Source organism: Branchiostoma floridae, chromosome 15 (assembly GCF_000003815.2).
Source record: "Branchiostoma floridae strain S238N-H82 chromosome 15, Bfl_VNyyK, whole genome shotgun sequence".
Lineage (NCBI taxonomy): Eukaryota > Metazoa > Chordata > Leptocardii > Amphioxiformes > Branchiostomatidae > Branchiostoma > Branchiostoma floridae.
The window spans coordinates 2,067,915-2,085,995 of NC_049993.1; the positions used below are offsets into that span (position 1 = coordinate 2,067,915).

General features: G+C 38.7%; 1 protein-coding gene across 1 annotated transcript; it reads left to right on the top strand.

Moving 5' to 3' along the window:
* Nucleotides 1-3,218: 3,218 nt before the first annotated feature.
* Nucleotides 3,219-14,078, top strand: LOC118432150 (plasminogen-like). Its single transcript, XM_035843678.1, has 6 exons — nt 3,219-3,426; nt 5,431-5,541; nt 6,337-6,588; nt 9,270-9,440; nt 9,798-9,946; nt 14,043-14,078. The coding sequence occupies exons 1-6, from the start codon at nt 3,219-3,221 to the stop codon at nt 14,076-14,078; spliced, it is 927 nt and encodes a 308-aa protein (XP_035699571.1).
* The last annotated feature ends 4,003 nt before the right edge of the window (nt 14,079-18,081 follow it).

Here is an 18,081-nt window from a genome sequence, read left to right on the forward strand (position 1 = left end):
GACTTTTTTCGGGCTTTGCGTAATTTGTTCGGGGAGGAGCATATTCGTGGTTTTTTTTTTTTTTTTATCGCGGTCAGGGTTTATGCCGGGAATGTTCCATATGTCGTGGAGGGAATATACGGGGAGGTATTGTGTCAGCAAATCGGACACCCCGAACCCCAAGTAAGCCCGATCTAGATAGGGTTAAAACTAATATATTTGTCTGTACAGAAGCTGTAAATAAATATTGATAGTAATGCATATCAACCAGAAAAAAAGTAAATTTAGTACGTGGAAATAATATTTGATAATGCACCTTCAATCAACTTTGTACGGTACTGCATCATCATCGCTCGACGTGCTTACACATGGCGGGGTTATACCGCCCCTAACTACAGGGGAACTGAATGTTTTTGAGTTTAATTTCAGGAAGTGTCATGATTTTGGATTGGTGATGTTGCCTTTGTGGCATAGATTATGCGGTGTAATGTTGTTGATGTTGTGCACATTTACACTTCCAGATGGAGAGGGAAATCGGAATGTGCCATTCAGGTATTATTCTAACAGACGACCGTATAAAGTATTAAATTTTCTTCTTTGCCAGCTACATGAATCACAAGACACAAATAAGTATAATCATAAGCTAGAGCAATTATAACGGCGATCAGATCAAACACAGCTGTGTTCTGTTTGAATCAAAGCATTGCCGACCTACCCGGAATGTTGACTCAGCTGCGATGCGTTATTTGAAATTTAACGAGTCTATAGTCAATCACGAGTCAGAGCATACCTTGCAGGTTATGTCAGTCCTTTTTTTTAATTATTATTTTCTAACTTATGGGCAACTGCCTCTCATTGCGTGTGCTTCGCAGTGTATTTGCCAAAGCGACAATTTTATCTTGTTGTTGGAATGCGAAGCAATATTTCATATCAATACATAATAAAGGATTATGACTATTTGTAACAATTGCGCAGGACATGGCATCTATAGCACACCAAATCCCGTGTTTGCTTTTGGCATAGTTGTGACAGATTGTCCGTGAGTCTTAGCGGGGTTTATTCCCCCGTCATAGTGGGTATACTGCATAAAGTACTTTTCCTGAAGGCACGATGTCAGTAAAAGACGAATATCCAAATTGGGACCTGTTGGTTCTGAGTCTAATGATTGTACCGTTACACCAACCAAAGGGATTCAAGATAAATAAAATGAGAATGGTACCCACCATGTCACTTGTAATTCTGACATCACTGTGTAATTATACAGAAATATATTGTTTAGCAATATAAGACCAATGATATTTTCTAAACTGAACAAAGTACGATGTTTACAGTAAAGGTTAATAATAACTATTCAAAGCTTAAACACATAGACAGATTTGTGAAAAAGTCTGCTTAAATCTTATCACTCAGGTATTAGGTCTTATATTTAACTTATCCGCTCAGCGGTCGAATCAAATTACTAGACTAGTACCGATCTGCAAGACACGACAGTTTCCCTAGGCCTTAGCAAGTACCCTGGTTGTGACCCCCCGAAAATGAATATGAAGGGCACTGACGCTGTGTTGCTGGTTATCATACAAATCACAACTTTTTAAAATGACTATGCATATCAATCTGCAACGAATTCGTACCGTCCATTGACATTTATTTTCGCTATGCCGATTAAACACGTCTACTGTCGACGCGAGAGCAAGATGACAGAAGGTAGTTCTCCTTACATACTATTAGATATGTTTTGTTTTGTATGTGTCTGTATGACTTTGTTTCTGAAGGAAACATAACTCAAGAACTTGTTAGGAAGACGATGGTCAGTACTAATTTTAGCTGATATTTTGATGTAAGGAAAAACGGATTTTTTTTATCCCCTAGCAGCTTGCTAGTGAACTGCAGGGACACTTTGGTGAAAATCTCAACGCATAATCAGTCTCCAAGCAGATCTATCCAGAGAAAAAGGTTATTTGAAACATGATCGTACCTATTGTCTTCAAGACGGACATAGCCGGTAACCTTGGGCCCCTCCTAATGGCATGTAAATACGTAGGAGTGTCCACATTGGAAGGTTAAACCGGCGATTCTATCTTTATCTTGCACAAATTTATCAATGTCCCGGAACCCCCCAGTTTGAGGTTAGCACAAAATAGGACAGAATGTATTCAAAACTAACATGGCAAGCACACTTTAGCCTTTCTTATTTTTGACCGCATGCAGATCTTGGGATCAAATCGGATATTGTTTAGCTCTTTGAATACTGACTTTACCGATATAGATCTCATTAGCTACTATATCTCTTTTTTTCTGCGATGCCTTATTGCAATCTCGTCTTTTTTTTTTCAAATTTGTCACTGAATTTAACCTTATATGTATACTTAATAGTATAAATTGTTACAAAGACTGTATATTTAAAAAAAAATTCATTGTCATAAACGTTTCACATCTGATAAACCTTAGTTATTTATGAACTAACATATAGCATACAGTTAATGCATCTATTAGTTTTATCTTGGTACATTTGCAATCTAGCGGAAAACAGATTTTACGTACTGCGAAAACTAATCAGTCTGGTGAGGTGTATGGGTGTGATCTAAGATGCGACTCTCAAAACAACCGTTATTAGAATCATGTTATTTGCGAGTTACTTACAAATGAACATCAGGTAAAGGTCAATCTGTTGAAGTAAGGAAATTTGAAAAAAAAAAATTACAATTCAGTTTTTCTTACTCTATTTATCAGGTCCTACGCACTTGTGTTATGTTTGGTTTAGTAATCATATGCATGCCACTGGAAATATTGCTTTGAAAACTGTCTCGAAAACAATCTTGAAATGACTTCTCGACGCTTTAATTAGTCCGATTGATATTTCAAATGTATTGTCTCACTAAACACTGTTAGGAGAATGTAAGATGACGTGTATTTTATATGTAGAAGAGTAAGAATCGACTTCTAAATCATAGTAACAGAAAGAATTTGACAATAATAACTCAATTATGATTCTATTTATAATGGTTACATGATTTTCTTGGTAATAATGATTATCAACTTTATATAATTATCTTTTGTTCTTTATATATCTATTGTTCCTTTTCTTGCTTTAGTTTCATTGATTCTTTTGTATCACATAATTTTTGATTTCAATCAGGATCCGTTGTATCCGTGGTTTCTCTTTGTAGCTTTTTTTGTTGCATGAATAAATAGTTTTTTAAGAATTAAAAAAAATCGACTTTTGTTGGTTAAAAGCAGAAATGGCGGAAAAAGACAAACGGAAATCTGAGACCTCCACCAGTGACGAGACGGCTGCTGTCCCCGAAGGTGCCGCCTCTGGTGAGGATGACCAGGAGGTGGTCGTTCTCCCGGATACGGCGGAGTCATCCTCTGAGAGCAACGACCAACCAGAGGACCCGTACGCATACAAAAAACCCGAGGACGTCACATTTCGTTACAGGGCAAGAGGTTGGTAAATATATGGGATTGAATGTAAATTATTGTTGCACACGCGACCTGATTTAAAATACAAACTCTTAAATCCACGTCATAGTCACACGTGTATCAGCTTACCTTGGCTACACCTTAGTTAAGTTGTATGTGTTGGCGGCTAACAGATCTGTTGACGTGCTAATATGTCTTGATTTCGTACCAAATGAATAGAAAACAATCCTTTGATATTACAGCCTGTCGGGTAGACAAAGGGAGGTCGCCAAAGCTATTGTGTAAAAAACGATTTATCGTTTTTGTTGTTGTTGCTGTCATTAGAATGGTGAGCATATAACTGGGATGTTTGACTATCCTGAGGGTGGGCTCAGCAGTATATATGTTGTACTATACTATTTGTATCGATTTTTTTTTCAAAAATATTTTGTCTACATCTTTCTCAGAAAATTTAGTATATAAGTCGTTTAAAAGTTAGAGGAGTTAGAAGGGGCGGGCCTCAAAAACCACCCCCACCAGATTGACCGAAAAAAGCCCGGTCTAAATAGGGTTAAGGTTAATCGATCAATAAAAAATCAAGGAAAAACAAATTATAAGTTGCTGTTTGTTTTAAAACAAAATATGCAAAAGTGGCAACGTCTTCTTAATTTATTTGCAATCGTATTTTGATCCAGTTGAGATTTTGTTTAAAGTATTGAATCGTCACATTTCTACTTATTTTAGAAATGTGGACAAAGGCAAAATCCAGTGCAGTCTGTTGGCTCACACTGGCTTTGGTATTCCTGATGATAACGTCATACTGGCCCCTTTTGTCTGGCAAAGGTGTAATAATAAGTTTATTGCCAATACATGCCAGTTGGCTGACGGCAAGTGCAAGAAAAACATTACATGTAACAATGAAAAATGGCATTCATGGCAAGAAATAATGTTACATATAGTAACAATCTATATTATACATGTTGCTATTTTTGATGGTTTAGACTTCATTACCTTCGCCAAAATTGCAGAATGTTATGGAAACGGTTAGGCCAGGAATTTTGGGGTCTATATGTAGGTCAAAGGCATGTAACTCAGAAAATTGTGAATGGATCTTGATGATATATGGTAGGTGTGTAGCGGTTGTGGAAGGGAATGTCGAGTTCTAAAATAGTATATACCTGGTGTTTTCATACTGATCTGCAGCGAGCTTTGTACGTAACTGCATTTGGCTGTGAACAAGATAACTCTAGATGTTGTTGATTGATATCAATGATATTTGATTGGTAGGTGGGGTCACAAAAAGAAAGGTCAAGTTCGACAATGGTCCCCTAGCGGCTTGCTGTGTTCGTGATTTTTGATTTGTAGATAGCCTTTATGTGCATAGAGTAATTGCAAAAAATTTGGCCCCCCTAGCGGCTTTTTGGAACTGCAGTTGCCGGTTTCCTTTCAAACTTTGGACTTAAATAACTCGAGAACGTGTCGACGGATCATTGCTAGGATCATTGCTAAGAGTTGAGTAGTCAGGTAATGGTCGTTTTTTTATCATGTGCCTGCTGCCTTCTTTGAAAGATATTAGTCTGTTCAACTTTGTATTAGGTACATGGATCAACAGGTCAGGTCCTCGTGGTGGCAGGAGCGATCCAGTATATATCAAACAAGGAAAACAAGTCGGTATTACAATCGCCCTCTTCTGGATCCCTAACTACAATAGTAACCACTATGACCTTACTGCCAACTACTGTGACCTTGAAACCAACCACTGTGACCTTGCCACCAACCACGTGCACTGTGACCTTACCACCCACCGCCATGACATTACCCCCGACCTTTGTGACCTTGCCACCAACCACCATGACCTTGAAACCAACCCATGTGACCTTTCTGCCGCGATTTGTTCATTACATGCCTGATGTTTTTGATAAATTTTTGATAAATTTAGCTCATCGGGACGTTGTAGATAAAATAAACCACAAAAAAAACAATAATTATTTAATAATTAATTAATTAGGGCTATGTAGCTCAAGATATGTATCAAAATATTTTTCACAGATGTCAATGAGTGCACTAAGAACCCTTGCCGACAAGGACGCTGTGTAAACAAAGATGGCGGATACATCTGCATATGCTACAAAGGGTGGAGCGGACAGAACTGTGATCTGGGTGAGTTGTTTAAATTCTGTAATTATGTTCGGTCGTTCTTTTGGCTACTAGGCCCTTCGACGCAACAACAAAACATATATGTTAAAATGATGCAAATACGACTGCAATGCTGCAAACGTTTTGGGTTGGCGACAGTGTTCTATGGAGGCTGACTATTCTTATACAGGAATCCAGCCGTGTTGTGCTTCGGTCGCTCCCAGAGGTATGCTTACTGCCAACACGTCTGGTGTTCGATACCATTGGAACGATCGGCATTTGCATATTCGCAGAGATTTCTGATTGGCTGGTTCAAGCGCTCGTTCGAACAGGCATTCCATTACCATCAACGACCCATCTTCTTCGAGACTATTGGAACGATCTGATAAATCAAACTCTTGCCATACTAGGTTGACAAGAGCGCTATTCAAACATCCTTTCCGTTGAGAAAAGCCTCTAAGGTCTTTGTTTGCTCGTTTTAGGGAAGAAGTTCCGGGTATTCGCTGGAATGTTCAGGCATTAGGAACGTCTGACGCGGCGGCCATGTTGATGATAATTAATTATAACACGTTGATTATCATGCGAATCTGTCATTTCTTCACAAAGTATTAAACAGAATTCATCCAAAATTGTTTTCGTACATGTCACAAGGGGACATTAAATATACTTCGTCCATTGTCGTACAGGGCTTTAATTGAAACAAAAAAATACAAGCATAGCATTGTTTTATTTTCTGAAATCAGGCGCAAATTAATGAGCGCTCGGATGTCATCCATAATATTTACTTGCTGTGGCCTAACTATCTTTTCCATCTACCAGAATCATGCCAGCTGAAGGCGGGACTTGGGGCGTCCTATCGCGGAAACATCTCTGTGACCAAGACAGGCAAGACCTGTCAGCGTTGGGACAGTCAGACACCACATCGGCACCGCAAGGCACCTGCTAGTCATCCGTCATCAGGACTGGAGGAGAACTACTGCCGGAACCCTGACGGGGAACCGGGAGGAGTTTGGTGTTACACCATGGATCCCGGCTCGAGATGGGAGTCTTGTGACGTACCAGTCTGCGCTGGTAAGGCGACAATGAAGTAGGGACGTAATAGCTGAATGTACTGTACTTGCAGTGTACTGTCAAACTTGCGTCTCTGAGGGGTTCTTCTTCTTCTTCTTTTTCTTCCATATACTCGTCCAACTTCATGTGATTGATGACTCCGGACACGGATTAGGACAATGGTCTTTTGGTTTAAGTTGGGTGGTCACTTTTTGCTTTTGTTCGTTATGTTTGTGTGTGGGATGCATGGGTGGGTGAGAGATGGGGAGCCTAGCTTCTCAAGGGCAGGGGTGCTACTCCCTGTCCGCCATCCCATATAGCTCAAGTAATTGTTTACATGTTGATCAGGGCATTTTTTTTAGTTCAAAAGGGTTCAAAAGATACTCAACGCATTTCAGAAAAAAGAACGAAATGTCTGACTTTTTTGTGTATTTTGTCTTCGTCTAAGTCATACTTTTACGTATTACGCAATATCTAGATTATAAAAAATAGGAAAACATAATTTTTGCATGGTGTTGTTCATCATCATTGACTAACGTACACATGTCACAATAATAAAATTTCCATCATTAATCATAAAGTGGTTTTGCAATTTTTACATAAATTATGCAAATAAGTTCCTCATTATCATATTTAGTATCTGCTTATATTCCACCTATCATAATTAACATGTGTTACATTTAATGAAGTCCAGTTATTGATAACAATGGAATTATACAATTTCCTCATTAATCATGCAAATCAAGACCTCATTTGCATGACATGTAGATCATTATGTACATCTTTGCCTAAGGTACCCGCATGCCTAATATGATGACAATCCATCAATACTTTTTGCAGTTATCCTCTTTGGAATGTCTTGACAAAAACGCCCCTGCAGTTCCAAAATTAGATGAAACTTGCCCCACATTTTCATGACACTGAAAGCTAGAGTCGATTCCGAGTCACCGAGAGGGTTTTTAAACAATATTTGTCATAAGTTTGAACTATTCTAAGTGAAGGAATATATCAGTCACTTAAGTTCTAAATTGTTCAAACAATTGAAAATGAAAGTGTGAACATGTTTGAACCTATCTATATATGTTGGAAACATTGGGAAAGTAATAATACAAATATCTTTTTATTTAGAACAATTTAGAAACATCTGTGTATTTTTGTTATTGTTGGAACATGTTCTCAAATGTTACAACAATTTGCGTCATTTTTTCCCTCCATAAAATCTTTTATTACCCCAATAAACCAAGCTGCTAAGCTGGGTCTTTTGTTTGGGTCTTGTATTTTTAGATTCTCTTCAGTAACCACTGGTGAATCTTTTGTGAGAAGCTGTGAGACAGACATAATTTCCTGCATTGGCAGGGATGTGTGAATTGCCCACTCCCCAGCCCACTGACCCAGTTCCATCATTTTGTTTCAATGCTCGAACATGTGATCACATGTGATCACAAATTATGAATCTATGATGGAACAGTTTAGAAACTATCAGAAATAATGACTTTGATGATAGAAATGTTTCTAACATGTTTGAATACTGTAGAAAATATTTAGAACATCCCAATGATGTTATGAACAGTTACTATTCACAATTAGAATGTTATAAAGATTTCCAAAATGTTGGAACAAAAGGCAAGAAACACCCTCTTGGTAATGTGGAATTGACCTACCACCGAAATGTCAAGAACATATCACATCCGAGACATGAGATACATAGAAAAAACTGCTGTGATAGAATATTCTCATTAATTATGTAATTGTGCTCCTATTTTGCATAATTAGTATTTTATTTTGTACAACATTGTAAAAGGTACCTACATACCAAAAATCATAAAAATCCGTTGTTCCCTTCTTGAGGTATCATCTTCAGAAGTTTTCGACAAAAAATGTCCCTGCTATTTCAAAACTGGCCGCTTGGGGACCCAAACTTATGTCGATTATTTCTGAGCACAAGAGCTACCTAGTACTTAAAAATCGTGACCATGGCATGTTCAGAACACAAGATAGCAAAACCGAAAGTACGAAAGGAAGCCACTAGGGGGCCCAAAATCTTATTATTTTCAGCTTCCATCACACCCCACCAACTCACCAAGTATGAAACCAAACCACCCAGCCGTTCTTGAGTTATCTTGTTTACACACAGACACACACAGACAAACGCTACTGAAACTATAACCTCCATGACATTTCATGTAGATAAAAATAACAAACCAGTGACGCAGTGAACGAACCCCACAGTGACGCAAGCTTGACGCAAGTGCAGTGAGAGTGCACCTTTAGGACACAACCGGCCGTACGTGTTTTGTCCGTAAATTTTTTGGGAGGCCACTTCTGCCACGTTTATTTTTCTGAAAACGTGGGGAAGAACTGACAAGAGCCAGGAGGGAGTACGTCTCAACGCACGTCACTCGCACGGTTACTAAAGGTGCAAATTCGAGGTCTGCACGCCACACCTGGTCGTGAGCGCGGTTGCGTTTCTATTTTCCCTAATATTGCCGATGTTGATGAAAATGGAAACCATTTATTGATAAACACAGTGCCCACCAGGGCACAGTGCACCCGTAGAAAAGCCTGCTTGTTAGGCTAGGTTTTCCACGTGGCAGATTTAGTATCATGCGTAGGTGACCCAAAATTGGACTTTTGCACCATATTGCTATTATTGAAGCCCCTGACTTGTATATTTTACTACACTTACATGTACTTTCTCACAGCCAAACGATGTCAAAAAGGCTGGGAGGATTACACCAACTACTGCTACAAGTTTGTGAGAGACACTGTTTCCTGGTCTACGGCATCCTCAAGGTGTAAAAAAGAAGATGCATTTCTGGCTTCAATCGGAAGCAGTCTGGAGAACTACTTCATTACAAGTCTCATCTCGAAAGGTATGTAAAAGAAAACTTATCATCAATGATAGTACTCCAAAAATGTCCACAACGATCTAACATTAACTCTAACTTCAGATATTTAGATGTTCAAGACAATGTTGATACGGCCTCTTAAACATAATATTTTGATTTAGCGTTATTGTGGTACCCAATGGAATTATGAGCGTTTAGAATAAGAATTATACAGTAACTAAAATATCATTATAGTATATTACATTTACTGATTGACCTCAAGAGTAGCGGTACCTCTTCAACATGCTTTTGAAGGCCAATAATCTTCAATGTTTCAATGTTCAATGATTTAAAGATTTCCAATGGTCAGAATTAACCTACACTACCCCTTGACATCTTTAGGTCCTATGCGGGTTTGGATCGGACTTCGTAGACTTGGCAGGTCTTGGAAGTGGATTGATGGGGCACCAGTCACCTATAGGAACTGGGCCCCTGATGAGCCTAACAACTACTGGGCCCGTGGAGAGGACTGCGTTCACATTTTGTCTAAGGTAAATGCATTTAAGTTCGCGCGATCGCGAGAATTTGATTTCGCGGTAGCGAAAAAAAAGACTTTTAGCGGTGGTTTTAAGTTCGCGGTAGCACCATTCACTGTAGTCTCTTTCTGCCCTGGAAAAACATTAAACCACCGCCAAAGTTTCTGCATTTGCAGTATTTCCTCCTATTCCAAAACAGCAGTACACATCGGTACATACAGAACCTGATTCATTTGTTTGCATTTTACTTATTGATAATCTACTTGATAAATTTCCAAGCTAATCTAATAATAAAAAAGCTGTTCACTGCCATGCGTCAATTGAAAAACAACAATTTCGATGTTTTGAAGAACGTTTCAGCAAACGAAACCACTACATTTTGAAAACTAGAGATTAGTGATTGCAACTTCGCGAAATAAGTTTTTTGTCTGATGTATTATGTGTGTTTGTCATGAATAAGATAAGTATCATCCTCATTTGCATAATCTATATTCAACAATGTTATATTCTCCTTCACGTAACGTTCTAGTGGCAAAAGCATGGATTGAAAGTATTTAGAAACGTATTGCCAAGATAGTTTTCAAGTTCCACACAGTATTAAACATAGCTGCTCTACTGCTAGACTCAATATTTCGATCCATTTACATGTACAGGCATTCAATGTAGATCATCTATCCCGATAGGCTTTACCTTTCTTTATTTTGATTTTAATTTTTTCTTAATTTAAGTTCTCAGACAAGACATGGCCGGCAGCCGTAGTTAGGGTGCACTGTTAATTCTATAGTTGATAAACTTATATTAGTGTCACCACTATACATATGAAAAAACATAGACCTGAACAAAATTTGCAAAATACATACACGTCACTGTTTTTCGTCTGAATGATGTTTTCTCGTATCTTAACCCTATTCAGACCGGGGGGGGGGCTTTTGAGGCCCGCGCTAACTTCGATGTCCTATAACGCCAGAACGGCTTACGCTAGACCCACCAAATTTAGTGAGATTTCCTAAAATATTGTTGGCAACAATTCTACGAAGTTTGACAAATTTTCCATTTTTTCTTGTTGCCATGGCAACCGTTTGTTGACAGGCAGTTTTGCCAAAAATCACTATTTTAGGTTCTAACAATGTATTTTTCAAATTTATTTGCTATATTACTGTGATTATGTTACATAAATAAAATCTTATATTATTCAGCATATCTTTCATAATTATATATGCATAAATTATGCTAATTTGATGACGGCATCAGCCCAAAATCCAAGATGGCGGACGGAATGGCCAGATCAAGAAAAACAAGCTAATTATCCCTTAAAATTTGCAACTACCTGGTATTTTTTCATCAAAAACCATCTAAATGAATGAATTTAGTCTATTTGCATTGCCCTTTGTGATTATTTGTTGCAAAAAAAGTATTTTTAAAAATTCATGATGTGCATGACGTCATTTTATGACGTCATATTGACGTCATTGATGTTGCTATTGGCAACGCAAGTCGTAATAAACATTATTATTCTGTTATCTGCACTTGTTGTTACATTTTTGCAGCATAACTTGAAGTTTTCTGAGAATATCCATTTTTCATGGGTTTGGCCAATGTAATCAAATTGATGACGTCATAATTACGTCATCGTACGTCAACGTAACGTCAAACGTCACATACTTGTCAGATATTATGTCGGAATCATGTCCTGAAAATTTGGTGGCCCTACGGCACGTCGTTTTAGAGTTATAGGACTTAAAAGTGGAGGGCCTCAAAAGCCCCCCCCCCCCCCCCCGGTCCAGGGATGACCAAAAAAGCCCGGTCTGAATAGGGTTAAGATCCGCTGGATCGATTGTCATGCTATTTAACAGGTGGGTAGGTGGGGTAATTTGGACGATTTAGGACGGCTTTGAGTACCTGTTGATTGACCTTAGTACTGCAGTAAGAGAAAGTTTAAATGTCCTTGGCGCTGATTGCTCTATAGGTGTTGTTTTTTGTTTGTTTTTTTGTCGTGAATACCAAGAGTTTTACATAAAACTTTAAGTGGTGTACATTTTGGTCGCCTAGCTGTTTGCTGTGGCCCTGTAGGGCCGCTGACTTTTGTGATTTTCATTTGTGTTTCCGGACAGAAATCTTAAGAATCTCTGGATGGATTGGGATTATGTTTGGTACGGGGGTAGACCTAGTGAGCCTTTGAGCTTTAGCATGCATTAGCAGGTTGTGGCAGATTTGATATGTTATTAAAATGTTTACACCTATTTTTTAAACGAAGACAGTTTGTTTACTTGAGGGTTGGTTACTTCATGGCAATACACTGGAAGTCCCAAGACCCCAGGGATGCCAGCCCAGGACCAGCTCGGGGCAACTAGCACAGACAATAGCAATCGGGATCGCTGGTTTAGTTTTTTTCCTATGTATTGGACTATTTTTAATAGTTGTTTTAGAAATTAGAACGATAAGTTTTATTGCCATGAATTGTGCCATGTACGATCGTCGTTTTATAAAGTTCCTAGTTTCAGCTTCCTTCAGTAATTATAGGTCCTCTTACACCTTCTAGTGTGTCTCTAAAAAGCCCTTCATTCAACAATACACAATGTACAATAGAATTATTAAGTTGTTTTCACAAGATTGTGTAGTTTATTTCAATGTTAACATTTAATAGGGCCTTCACACTGAAATCGAATCAGCAGGAATCAAGCAGAACCAGCCGGAATGAAGTATTTACAAAATTCGTGCCACATTCGGTGCCATTACGAGTGGGTATTCCAAATTGGCCTCAAATCCCCTTCACACGAGAAGGAATGAGCCAGAATGCCCTCAGAATGAAAATCCTTTTCTATTCCTGTGAATTCGTGGTGTTTTTTAGGCATTCTCAATGCATTCGAGGTATTCTTTCGGCCACATTCTGGCAGGATTCGAGGTGGCTTGCCATTTCAGTTCTCCATCGAATGAGACACGAATGTTTCGAATAATGTTGGAATGCCGTAGAATGCGGTCAGACTGCAGTTAGAATAGTTAGAATACACTTAGAATCCACTATGAATACCATTCGATATTTCTTCACTTCGAATGCATCTCGACAGTTTTTGACATGTCAAAAACTTTCGAGCCAGCCTAAAGAACGGGGACGAATATCTGGAATGCAGTAAGAATGTTTAGAATACAGTACGAGTTGCCAAGAATTGCCACGAATAGAAAATAATTTTTATTCCGACGGCATTCCGGCTCATTCGTGCTCTCGTGTGAAGGGGGCTTAATTGATAGAAGAATGCCTCCACTCTTGTGATGAACATGAAGGCAACCTTTGTAACACCTAATAAAATCACCTACCTGGCAGCCAATGGTTGAGTAGTAGGGCCCAGGATTGTCTTGAAAGGTTGCCATGGCAATGCTGTTAGAAAATTATCTGTGAAGTTCACCTTTGAGTTGGCCAGGATGAAGCTTTATCTACATAACTTATAACCCAAGATAAAGCAAGTAATTTAAAAAAAAATCATATTTCATGGAGGTACCAGGTGTTAGAACTCTCCTTACTTATGTTATAAGTGGGTTTGGGAGCATAAACTTACTTGGATTGCATTCAGGCGTAAATCACCAACCTGGGTAGATGTAAGAGATTTTGAATTCCAACCTCACTTTGGTACATTGAGACAGTAACGTTATCACCGAAACACATACAAATAAAAACTAGAACAAAACAGAACAATTAGCCTTCGTTCAAGGAGATTCATTGTTTATTAACAAGTTTACAATACATGCTATTCTATTAACACAAGAAATTGGACTTCATTTTTTTTACATAACTCAACTTTCTGTCAAGGAAATAACGATTCACTGCTTCTGTGACGTCACGTTATGTACAAGCAAGCGTGACTCGGTGAGCAGTGGAGCATTAGTTGCAGAAAGACTATGACGCCCTCCGTCTATGTACAGAGATTAATGTAAAGCTCTGATGAACATTCTGCAGCTTTTAATCCACTGCTAACGTGTACTATCTACATATTCGTCACATAAAAAAAAACGGTGGTTTTCCCTTCCCAGACAAAGGTTAACTTAAGGCTGATTAGCTGAGAAACTTGTTGTGTTGGAAATTGCCGTTTAACTTTCTTCAGAATCACTTACCACACAGACCGCGTGGCGCAGCGGCAGCATGTACGGCTCGTAACCGAGAGGTTGCGGGTTTGAATCCGGCTGCCGTGTCACCGATATTGTGCCCTTGGTAAAGGCACTTTACACGACTTTCCTCACTTTACTCAGGTTAAAATGAGTACCTAGCTTCGGCTAGGGCCGTCCCTCGGATAGGGCGTTAAATGGAGGTCCCGTGTCTGAGGAGAGCCACACCCCAGGCACGTTAAAGAACCCCCACACGTGCGATGGTGCGGTGTGAGATGGTGCATATCCTTCCGTCTAGAATTAGTGGTTCTCAACAAATCACCCGGACTCCAGGAAGAATAGTGACATATCAGTCACTAATGGAGATATGTATAACCAAACCAAACCAAACGGGCGAGATACATTGATACATTATATTTATCAAACAGTCATGAAACTAACACTATTTTTTTGTGATTGACAGTGTAATAAGTAAATCCAAGTACATTGGTGTATTCATTATTGTATGTAGGAGTAATCGTAAAAAAAAAATATAATATCCAACCGGGATTAGTTTAGACCTCAGCAATATCATCTCACCACAGTCTTCTGTCATTTTGTCTGTATACATGCCTTACAACTTCTAACATTTTTTTCAGAAAGATTTGTCAATTGATGTAAAAGCTATATTCAAAACAATGTGTCTGATTTTCTAAACTGACAGCAAAATAAAAAAAGAACTGGCAGAAACGATATTTCTTGAGAAAACCGAAAAGGATTACAAGATGATGTAGGTGTCTAGTAAGAGTACATACAATGCTATACAAACCGTTGGGGTATGACCTTTATTCTAGCTGAAGCAAGACGGGGATGCGCCAAGTCTCCAGTCCGGGTGAATTATGTACATTTACGCGAGGCTGATACGAGATGTCTAGGTGGCAGGCTATGACACATAATCAACTATGATACGTAATTATAAGAACATTGTTCTGCTTCATGTACTAGAACATCAATATATTTCTTGTAGTTTTTTTTTTCAAACTAAGAAGACACAAAGATTGTTGAAGTATACTTATTTCAACAATCTTTGTGTCTTATCAGTAAAGTTTTATCAAGGTAATGTTACAGATTTTTAGAGTTAACTGTGGTTTTAATACTTTTCTTAATAGATCATTATAATCAACATAAATAACTAAAACAAAATATTAGCAAATACATACATTAATGAAACAGTACATTCATAGTGATCACAAAAAGAAATACCTGAAAGGTGCTTATGGCCAAAACGGAATGAGAGAGGAAAATGTTTTAATGATATTGACATTATTGACATTAAAAACCCTTGCAGCACATATACAAAAGGCTGAATTGTCGTTTTTTTTACAGTCAGCATTTCCTAACCTGTACCTTGACCTAGTTAAAAAAGAGTGACGAAATAACATTAAATTGTTTACAACAATTGATTAGCTATTACACAAACATTAACTTTTGTACACAAATTAACAGTCCTGGTTGAGGAGCTTTACATAGTACGGTAATGCACAGTTAACGAAACGAGCAGCTCTACATCGGAAGTGAGAGAATTATTCGTTGTTTCTTAGTGTCCTTTTATAAGTATTCCGCCGTGTAGATGGAAGCCAATTACTGAATTTTTCAGAGTTGGCGAGAGTTTTCGCAAACCGTAGACATAGTTTGTCCCATCTGGAGTCCAGCTGACAAAGACCCGGAGTATCCAGTGTACTCTCGTAATTAAAGTACTCCAGTACAAGTATAATCCACAATGCCCTCTTCTGGACGCGTTCGACTTTCGATGATAAATCCCTGGTAAGTCCGGAGAGCCAGATAGCACAGGCGTACTCAAGAATAGGCCACACGAAACCGATGTAGACGAGTATGAGGTCACTTATGTCCAGTCCGTGTTTATTGAACTCCCTTTGGTGACGATCGTGGTCACGTGTTCAGTCCATTTCAGGTTATGCTTAAGTAGGACTCCGATGATAAGTGCTGCTTGAACCACTTTGGGAGGGCCCATCATTGGAGAAAAACGCTGCGTTCAATGATATTAATTCAAACATGTGACATGTATGTTAACAAAGAAAGAGAAAAGCGTCAATAGGCATAGAGTAGATATATAGGAATAAAAATATTTCTACAATAACTGAACAATGTACGATGTCTACTCCAAATTGGAATAATTAACTATTGAAAGCATACATACATTAGACAGAACTGCTTGGATTTTAACACTCAGGTGTCAGGTTGAAAAATAACTTACCTTCTCAGGAGTCGACCCAAATTACTAGTACCGATCTACAGGGAATACTAGTAACAGTTTCCCAAGGGCCTTAGCAAATACCCAGAATAATTTTCATTGATTGTGACCCCAAAAATTTGATATGCAGGGCATTGTTGTTGTTGCTGCCAATCATAGAAATCATAACGCCCCCAAAATGACTATGCGTTTCATTCTAAACAACATTCACTTGGAGCGGAATGGCATTGCCCACATGATTTCGCATTGCGTCAAATAATATATTTAGCTGGTAAACAGGTTTTGCATTTGTGCATTAGTTTGGGGATAAGTCTTGTGTACAACGAATTCGCACTGGCATCATTTTTCGTTCTGCCAACTAAACACGTTTACTGTCGATACGAGAGCAAGCCGACAAAAGGTAGTTCTGTTTAGGTAGCTATATTGTTTAGCGATTTGGATACTGATTTTGCCACCTACAGATCTACTTGGCCATTGCCTTTCTCTGTATTTTTTGCAATGTTTTTTTTTTCTTCAAATTGCTTGAATTAGCCGCGTATGTACATTTGTACACCTAGGGTACTTTCGTACCAAGACGATATGTTTTTAAAGTATTTTAGTGTCAGAAATATTTGATTTCTGAATAATGTTTTTATGAACTAACATATAGCATACAGCCATGTATTTATAATTGTTTTTTAAGCTTATCTCGGGGTACATTTGCACCCTAGCTGAAAACAGACTTGCACGTACTGCAAAAACTAATCAGTCCGGTGAGGTGCATGGGTGTTTTTTAAGCTGCGACTCTAAAAAAAAACGTTACTAGACTACATTTGCGAGTTAGTTAAAAATGAACTCACTCCCATTCATGGCAGGTAACGTTATATGAAATTATCAAGCTGTTGAACTAAAGAAATTCGAAAAATATTACAATTCAGTTTTTCTAACTTCATTCTTCAAGCCCTGTACAGGTATGTTTTGTTTGGGTTAGGGCACGGTCACATAGGTCGTATAATGGCCGAACGATTATGAGGATTTCTAAGACAGGCTGTGAAAGAACCGACCACGGACATGGATCTAACACTGCCGTTTTTGTGCCAAGACAGTTGAATTTTGCTGGAAACATGGATGGTTGTCCTCCAAAATGGTTAAGTTAGCGACCCTACAGCGAGCGCACGGCCTCTGTGACCGCGGCCCTAAAAATGCTACATGGAAGTATTACAAGGCAAGGATAGAAGGAGTAAGGCGTTTGAAAACCATCTCGAAAGCAATTTTGAGAGAAGACTTCGACCCTTTCATCAGACTGATTGATCTTGCAAATATGCTTATATTATGTTGTTTCACTATTCACAACTAACAGAATGTGAGATGACATGGATTTGTATTTAGGAGAGTAAGAATCTACTTTTTGTTGAAATTGGTTTGAAGCAGACATGGCAGAAAAACAAAAATCCGAGACATCCGCCAGTGACAAGACAGCTGCTGTCCCCGATGATGCCGCCTCTGGTGACCACCATTCCGCTGCCTTAGTCAGTCCTGAACCTCACACGTATCTGGAGCTTAATAAAGATGGGGCTACGTTTCGTTCATACATCCGTGTGGATGGTCAGGACCACGTGGTGGTCGTTCCCCTGGATACGGCGGAGTCATGCTCTGAGAGCAACGACCAACCAGAGGACCCGTACGCATACAAGCAACCTGAAGATGTCAGCTTTGGTTACAGGACAAGAGGTTTGTGAATGCACAGCATTGAATGCATATTCATATTTTATACATGACCTTTTCGGAAACACGGTGACAATAATCTAAAACCTTGGAAAATACA

What these genes read in the sequence shown, in the direction of transcription:
- LOC118432150 (XM_035843678.1), top strand. Translation starts at nt 3,219, where the DNA reads ATGGCGGAAAAAGACAAACGGAAATCTGAGACCTCCACCAGTGACGAG. An exon ending in TACAAGTCTCATCTCGAAAG is followed by an intron (nt 9,441 to 9,797) that starts GTATGTAAAAGA and finishes TGACATCTTTAG; the next exon opens with GTCCTATGCGGGTTTGGATC. An exon ending in GCGTTCACATTTTGTCTAAG is followed by an intron (nt 9,947 to 14,042) that starts GTAAATGCATTT and finishes CTTACCACACAG; the next exon opens with ACCGCGTGGCGCAGCGGCAG.